General features: G+C 55.7%; 1 protein-coding gene across 1 annotated transcript; it reads left to right on the top strand.

Moving 5' to 3' along the window:
• Window positions 1-5300: 5300 nt before the first annotated feature.
• NKX3-2 (NK3 homeobox 2) lies at window positions 5301-7950 on the top strand. Its single transcript, XM_045986992.1, has 2 exons — window positions 5301-5776; window positions 7276-7950. The coding sequence occupies exons 1-2, from the start codon at window positions 5311-5313 to the stop codon at window positions 7803-7805; spliced, it is 996 nt and encodes a 331-aa protein (XP_045842948.1). The 5' UTR covers window positions 5301-5310; the 3' UTR covers window positions 7806-7950.
• The last annotated feature ends 597 nt before the right edge of the window (window positions 7951-8547 follow it).

Here is an 8547-nt window from a genome sequence, read left to right on the forward strand (position 1 = left end):
CAAATTCGACACAAGCAATGCCATATAACATCTTCCTCTTTATCTACTCAAACTTGCTCCTCAGACTTACCTGCCCTCCCCTCTATTAGCACTATCATCTGCCCACTGTCCAATAGACAACCCAAATGAGAAAATAAAACCCGAGGGACAAGATGGGTTTGTTTGTAATGCCTGAACTTTCTGATGTTTGAGGTGAAATACCCTTATTAATCTCATAAAGAAACTAGCTCCTGAAGAAACAGGAAAACCTTCATACGGCCCCAGTAAACACAGTGCATGTCCTAAATCGCCATCCATCGGGAGCCTGGTGGAGCACGCAGCCTACCGAGCCAGTATCCAGGAATGGAGGTGCTGTTAGGTCAGGAGGTCCCTGGGATCTCCCCACTGCAACCATTTCGATTCTGTAACTGGTCTCTTGGCACGCCCTGGGGGAATCCCATCTTACCCTGGCCTTGAGCGCGGGGAGTCTCCAGCGGGGTTCCGGACGGGGTCTGCATGAGTTTTTAAAATGGAACACCTCAGCTATTACATCACTGACAATGCGAGACTGGGGAAACATAAAACTAAAAGTAAAAACATGCCGTTTTGCGAAGCCAACATGTTCTTTCTTTCTATGCTGCAGATCACTGTTCTTCTCTAGAGGAGAACGCCATACATCCCTCAGAGGTGCCCGCTAGGTGGCGCTCGTCCTCCACTGTACCCAGGCGGGTCCGGAGCCCGTCACAATTCTTTTTAAACCTGAGAGGCTTTTTACAGGTAAGAAAACGAAGCTCCGAAGTGTCTTCCGTGAGGCCGTATCACTGCATCTTGGAGCCTCGAGCAAACTCAGGTCCCCATATTTCCCAGGTCCCCAGCTAACTTCCATCACCTGGCTGTCTCCCTCTACACACGGTTTAGTTTATTGATTAAAATAAAAACGGCGTTTCTTTCTTTGTATGTAACAAGGTTTGGGTTCAGATCTGCAGGCCTTAAAGTCCTTTATTTTCAAACGCTCGGAACAGAAAAATCGTCATATTTGCCCGCCCGGGTCCCTTCTTTGATTTTCTTGAGTTCCGAGCTCCGTTTCTGATGAATGAGTAGCACAGAAATGGGTAAGGAAGACTATGGGAAAGGTTTAACGAGAATAAATGTGAAGGTTTAAGGGGGGGGGCACTATTAGAGTAAAAAACCCAGCTAGATTGGAGTAGACCGATGTAAATCCTGAGTTAGCCACTTTCTGATGTCAAGTCATTTAAACTCCCTGAGGCTCGGTTTGCTCATCTATAAAATGGGGACAATCATGTTTTCTCCCAACCACACCCCCAGGGTTGTGTAGATTAAGTAAAACAATAGGCTGTGGCTCCTGGCATATTGTTGGTAAACGACGTTTGTTTAAATACAGAACCTCCTTGGCCCATAATAATCCTCTCTTCAGTCTAATATACCTGAACCATCTTCATGAAAAACCCTAGTGAAGTAAGGAAAAGGATGATTTAGGAACCCAGGAGTCGGTGTCTGCTGGCGGGAAAGTGGCGTGTAGCTTGAAGTTTGGGGTGCTGCGGCTGCTTCGAGTGCCTTCAGGAGCCTGCGGGTGGGGACAGACGGTCAGTCCCGGGCGCGACCTCTGCCTAGACCTGGCCCTGACGAGCCTGCACCGCCTTCTCTTCTCGCCCGCACGCCAGTGCGCGCGGTTCGGAGCGCCTTGGAAGACGCCACACACAAGCCCTCGTTTAAAGGACTGGGAATCCTGGCCTAGGGAAAGCAGGTGACTTCAATCAAGGTCCTCGGCGTCTGAGGGCCAAGTCCCGCGTGGCCTTCCACTGCACAGCAACTGCGGGAGTGGCCTCACTCCCTGGGGCCTCTTCCCGCACAGAAGACTGTCTCTCCTCCCCTCCACGCAGACCGAGGACGGGCAAGGACGCAGGTGGAAGGCGGCAGGGGCGCAGACGCGTGCTCAGCAACTTTCGGCGCGCGCCGGAGGGCCGGGGTTTCCCCTCTCTTGGCCCCCTCGCCTCTCCCACCGCCCTCCCATCCTGCGCCCGCGGCCGCCCGAGGCTTCGCTGCCCCGCAGCGCTTCCGGCCGGGGCCGTTCCTGGGGCGGGAGGGCGCGGCACTCCAGGGGCGCGCCGGAACCAAACAGCCGAGGAGAAAGAAGGCGAGAAGAAAGGGAGGAGAGGGAAAAGACTAGGAAAGAGCGGAACGTGGGGCCAGGGAGGAGGGGTCGGAAGCGGAGCTCCCCGGCCTCCTCCTTGAAGGCTGGCCGGCTGCCGGGGCTCCCCGGCTCCGCCGATTCCCGCGGCGGGCCCAAGGCCGTAGCGCGGCGCCGACGGAAGGTCAGGCGCGGTCAAGCAGCCGCGGGGTTCCAGGAGCTCGCGGCCACTCCAGGGGCAGATGGCCTTAGTGGACTGGGAACGGGGCCCCGCTGCGCCCGCGCGGACGCGCCCCTTTCCCGCGGACCCCCTGCCCTCTGGCACCCGCTGACGGGCCGAGCCCTCGACAGACACCCCAACTCACCGGCCTTGACTCTGCGCGTGTCCGGGACAATCTCTGCCTATGACCACTTCTGCTCACCGTCCCCGAAAGCCTTTTCATCCCCACCCAGCCCCTTACTAGCAGCTTTTAGTTGTAGTTCCAGACCAGGGTACTTACACACCTCCTGGCCCTGCCTGCAGCCACTCACCAGACTTAGAGGTCGACAGCCGAGGCAGTTGCCCAGAGATGACACGGGTCTCTCTCACTTTGTGCCTGCTGAAGTCTCGGGATGCAGCCACTGTCTTGCAGTCTGGGGACGCACAGAAAACGGACAACTCAAAACCTCCTCGGAACTGCATCTTTAATGCTTTGACAACCTCTGCTGAAGACTGTGGCAAAGGGCATATCCTACTGTGGATTGGGTTTCTTTTTAAAAATATATTGCGGGGGGAGGGACAACTAAATACTAGTTGCTATTTACAAGTAAGTCTTTGTATAGCCCCCAAACTTACTTATACTAGGTCATTCAGCACCCAGAACATCTCCGTTGCCTGTGTGTGCAGAACTCACCCTATTATTTGTTCACACCAAGCCCTCACCACACAAAGGCACACAGTTCACACCTGTCCATCTCTCACCTTCTGGGGGACCTGTGTCAGTCTCCTCCTAGACCCGATCACCAGAGAGTAACAGGATGGTGGGGGAGGGAGGTAATTTAAAGAGTAAATAAAGGTCAGCGGGAGGAAGGAAAGGACACGCTTTCTTTTGAAAACTCTGAAGCATTCTCTTCTGTTTCCCTCCCGGCCTGAAGAGCATCCCGTTTCTTACATTTGTGTTATACTGACACCAAATTTAAGCACCTTTCCCTCAAAAGTGATTTAACCCTAAAGAGCTAGAAAGGGCAATGATCTTTCCAAGTGAGAATTTGTAACCCAAATACATTACAGGATCTGCACTGCAGTGTATTGGGGATGCAAAAAAAGCATCATGTAGCTAAAATTCTGGAAAGTACAGATGCTGCAAAGCCCTCTTCCCCTCCAACACACTGAGCTGAAAACCATGAAGAGTGTGTGTATTTCGTACTGCAGTGCACAAGAACCACCAAAAAGAAAGCAACAGGGAGAAATGCTATTTATTTTAGTGACACCAAGAGCACCAATTTACTAAACTAAAATCGCAGTTCTTCAAGCTTATTTAATGGTTCAAATTGTGTCTTTAGTGTTAAGCCTTTGTAAAATTTATGGAAGGCAGTAAAGTATGATACTTGAGCAAATTTTTTATTTAAAATAATTAATGTAAGTAAGTAACAAATGTTTTCATACTACAATATTTGTGTTTCATAGCTCGGTTCCTTCTATTACATAAAACAATTCATTACTTATTTTTTAAGAAAATTAATTTAATGTCGTCAGTTCAGGATCATGAGTACGATAATTCCCACATAGTCCTTTAAACAAACACATATCTTTTCTAATCTTACTCCACTCACAAGTAACAGAATATTTAAATAACAAATTAAAATATTTTTTCCCTCCTTCCTGGTGTAAAATTTGACAAACTCCAATTAAATTCAGTATTAGCCGTCCAGGGAAAATGCACAATTTCCAGAAACTCTCCCAAAGATGACTTCTCATTTCTCGCCTCTAACTGTATTCATCTTTTTCTTTTTAATTCCTCCATAGAAATCGAATCAAGTAAAATAAGATGAAGGAAAAAAGTATTTCTAGTGATTTTAATTGTTTATTTCCGTGAAAAGAATTAGCAGTCAGGAAGCCCTGAAACTATAAAGGTTAAAAAAATTTTTTTTTTTCTTATCTTTCACCCTTCCTAGAAAACAGAAAACTGAGCGCGCGATTTACCGAACTGCGTTATCTTGGATTTCCCCCCTCCCCACACTCCCACGCCTAGATTTCGACTCGACTATCAAATATCGTGTTCCACAAAAGTGCAGGAATGGGTGGATACATCTGCGGAGATAAGAAACGTGGTTTCTCAAACACCGTGTGTGGGCGGGTAAGCCTCCCGGTTGCTGGAGGATGCTTCGAGGACCAGGCTTGGGAGGAAAGGGGTTAAGCCAGACCCTGACTTTCTCCGCGCGACGTGCCCAGTTTTGTCTGTTAAAGTCAACGTCGCCCAGCTGGAGCCAGCCAATAGGCGGCCTGGAGGGCCCGGGACAACCCAGTGAAGGGGCGTGGCCTGAAGCTGTCACTCAGCGGTGAGGAATGACACCCGCGCGGGAGGGGGGATACGGTGGAACGCCAGGGAAGGAAAGAGAGAAGAAACAGATAAAACCAGAGCAGGGGGTAAAAAGGTGCCCCGCGCCTCTCGGAATCCAGAGGCCGCCGTCGTCGCCGCCGCCGCTGGAGGTGGGCTCCGGAAGAGCCGGACCAACTAGGAAAGGACGAACCAGGAGCGAAATCCTGCAGCCAGTGAAGAGACTGAGGCGCAAAGAAAAAGTGACTCCGGCCGTGCGCCCCGGAGGCGCTCAGGAGGGGACTGCAGCCGCGGTGGGGGCCCCGCCGATCCGCCCCCAACATCCTCCGAGGGGGCAGACCCCGGCCCGCCCCTAAGGGCGCGAGGCGATGAGATAATCCAGCTGAGCTGCGAAAGTCGAGCGTCTGGCTCTGGATTGGGGGGGAGGGGGTCTTCGGGAGGGGTGGGCCTCGGAAGTGGGGGTGAGGGTCGGCGCTGATCCCGGGCCAGAGGGAGGCGGGGGCTGCTGGGCCGCGCAGGAGTGGGCTGCTGGGGCCTCGCGAGCCCGGCTCACTCGCGCTGCGGCGGCCCGCGCGCTGAGTCCAGCTCGGAGCTGCCCCGCGCCCCAGCCGACCGGCCGGCCGGCCGCCCTGGCTCACGGCGCAGATGGCTGTGCGCGGCGCCAACACCTTGACGCCCTTCTCCATCCAGGCAATCCTCAACAAGAAAGAGGAGCGTGGAGGTCTGCCCGCGCCAGAGGGGCGCCCGGTACCCGGGGGCACCGCAGTGGCAGTGGCTGAGGCGCCCGCTGTCTGCTGCTGGCGATTGTTCGGGGAGACAGACGCGGGCGCTCTGGGGGGCGCGGAGGACTCTCTGCTGGCGTCGCCTGCCGGGACCAGAACGGCTGCAGCGCGGACCGCGGAGAGCCTGGTTGGTTGGGACTCGGACTCGGCGCTGAGCGAGGAGAACGAGGGCGGGCGGCGCTGTGTGGTCGCGCCGGGGGCCAGCGGGGCCGGCTGTGCAGGGGGGACCCTGGGCCTCGGCCAGCCTGTCTGCGAGCTGCCCACCGCCAAGGACCTGGAGGAGGAAGCCGCAGGCAGGAGCGACAGCGAGATGTCGGCCAGCGTCTCAGGTCTGCCGAGGCTTGGCGGGGAAGGGGGCCGGGCAGAGGGGCTGGCAAGGAGGGAAAACATGCCGAATGGGGTGGGCCTGCTGTAAGTACCCTATGCCCTGGGGCCCTGGGGCTGGATAGGACCCGAAGCTCTTTGCGCTGGCGCAGGCTGCTCTAATTCTCTGGGAACCGAGCCCGAGAAAGAACCGAGAAACTCCTCAGAGCCTGCGTCCTGGGGCGAGGCCTGAGACGTCCTGGGGCAATTGTGCCCTAGAACACCACTGCACCACAGCTTTAAGTCCATCGCCAGTGCTTCCGCCCTGTGTCCAAATCCCCCAAATCAGCGACAGAGAAGATCCAGGGGCCCAGAGACCTCGAGTAGTAAGTGCCATGGTCCCTGGTCCATAGAGCAGAAATGCTCCCAACTCCAGGTGCCAAGGCTCCGAGGTCCTCTGCTTAAGGATAGGTGGTGAGGGATACCTCTAAGTGGTACTGAACATGCATGTGCCAAGCCTGGGCTTTGGGGGGAGGGCTTATTTAGCTTTCCCAGACCCCAAGTTCAGGGGAGCTGGGATGGGCTGAGGACCCAAGACCTGGCAGCACACGCTGCAGACAGCTGAAGGCAGGGGGCCTTAATGTGGGTCATTCCACAAGTAGCACGGAGAGGAACATCCCTGCCAGAGCTGGCAGGTCATTGGGTCAGAAAGACACCCCACGCACACTCCGCTGTGGGCTGCTGTAGGCCTCACCCTGGCTCCAAGTAAATAGTACTTGCCAGAGGCCAGAGCTCTGAACCTCTCTGCTAGGGTTCTGTGGGGAGATCCAGGAAGAGGCTGAGGAGCTGGCGTCAGATTAAGGTTCAAAGACATGAAGCAGGGGCACCCCTCTCTCTTCCCCTCAATCTTCTCATTTCCTTGCAGAGAGAGACAGACAGAAACCCACCAAGGCTGCTATATTGCCACAGATCTCACACAATTCTGGGAGGTTGAGGGGTTGGGGGTAAGACTCAGAATACATCTGTCCGAGGATTTTCGGGTCCCCATCTTCCCCTTACGTGCAGTTGACACATGTGTGCTGCACCGATGAGTGTGTATAAGCGTGAGTGTGCCGGTGGCGGGTAAACCCAGGGAGAGAGCAACCAAGAATTCTGCCCCCACCCCACCCCAGAGCTCAGCGCTGAATACTGAGAAGGCTTGTGAGGATGCTTAGGCCTGGTGCCGCCACATTACTGAGGGAAGCCTGGGGCCCAGGGAGGGCAGGGAGCTGGATCTTGGCCACACAGCCCTGATACAGCGGCGGAGTCCCCTTCCCGAACGGGACAGGCCTAGATGTAAGAAGCTAGTGGAACAGGGTTCTGAGACGGGTCTAACGGACCCGCGGCTTACAGACCCTCGCCAAGCGCTCTGCTGGGATCAAAGCGTATTTTCGTCCCCCACCCCCACCCCCCCGCAGTTGGGGCCAGACCTCCTTTGTTTGCGGCGCTGACAGTCTGTTGTTTCTGTTCCCACTGGGATTCGCAGGCGACCGCAGCCCTACGGCCGAAGACGACGCTGTTGGCCCCGGAAGTGCCCGCGTACCCGCGCTGTGCAGCCGAAGCGGCGGCGGGGGCGGCCCGGCGGGCGGCGCGGAGGAGGAAGAGGAGCCCGCCGCGCCCAAGCCTCGCAAGAAACGCTCGCGGGCCGCCTTCTCCCACGCGCAGGTCTTCGAGCTGGAGCGGCGCTTCAACCACCAGCGCTACCTGTCCGGGCCGGAACGCGCCGACCTGGCCGCGTCGCTGAAGCTCACCGAGACGCAAGTGAAGATCTGGTTCCAGAACCGTCGCTACAAGACCAAACGCCGGCAGATGGCTGCCGACCTGCTGGCATCAGCGCCCGCCGCCAAGAAGGTGGCGGTGAAAGTGCTGGTGCGCGACGACCAGAGACAGTACTTGCCTGGCGAGGTGCTGCGGCCACCGTCGCTGCTGCCACTGCAGCCCTCCTACTATTACCCTTACTATTGCCTCCCCGGCTGGGCACTCTCCACGTGTGCAGCCGCCGCGGGCACCCAGTGAGCCGGCCTGGGTCGAGGCAGCAAACGATCCCCGGATCCGAGCTCTGGACGGCCGCTGACGGCTGTGCAGGTTGTGCTCTGTACGAGGGCGCCTCGGCGAGGGGGCAAGTGGAGGATGCAGTCCAGCCCAGGCTCAAAATCCAGGAGTGCGCCTGGCAGCGGGACTGAGTCTGCCCAGAGGGGGCGCCTTTTTCTAATTTGAAGGCACCCTATGGCCTAGGGTCCTTGCTCCCCCGTTGCCTGCGTGGAAGCTCTTGGACATTATTTATTATCACAACAAAGTTGGATTTCGATTGTATCTGCCAGGACACGGCGTTTACCTGGAGCGGAGAGAACTCCTGGATCCACATAGCCTGAATCCCCAGAATTTCAGGCTGGCTGGGAGCTTCGTGCAGTAGGCCACAATAGTTCATGGTATCCATGCTACCAATCTATGTTTATCTACATATCTTTTTTTTTTTTTTTTTTTTTTGGAAATTGCATTTGTAAGGAACGGGTGCAGAACCTTGACAGCCCCAAGGAGCCCCGAGCCATAGGGGGTTGATTTGAACCGTCAAAGTTTTGCTTTTTGGGCCCTCTGCCCCACCCCTCCCCATGTCAGAGCTGGGGTTGGGATGCCCTTTTGGGTGCTGAATGTAAAGATGGGAGCCTCTGAGCATAGGGCTGGGCAGAGGCCCCCCAAAATCTTTCCTCTCCGAAGTTCACCACCAACTCTGGAGCTTCCGGGACCTTTCTCGGTATCG

The sequence above is a fragment of the Meles meles genome, chromosome 2, assembly GCF_922984935.1.
Source record: "Meles meles chromosome 2, mMelMel3.1 paternal haplotype, whole genome shotgun sequence".
NCBI classification, from domain to species: Eukaryota; Metazoa; Chordata; class Mammalia; order Carnivora; family Mustelidae; genus Meles; species Meles meles.

Coding starts and splice junctions, on each gene's coding strand:
- NKX3-2 (XM_045986992.1), top strand. CDS start 5,311: ATGGCTGTGCGCGGCGCCAACACCTTGACGCCCTTCTCCATCCAGGCA. Junction 5,777..7,275: donor GATGTCGGCCAGCGTCTCAG/GTCTGCCGAGGC, acceptor TGGGATTCGCAG/GCGACCGCAGCCCTACGGCC.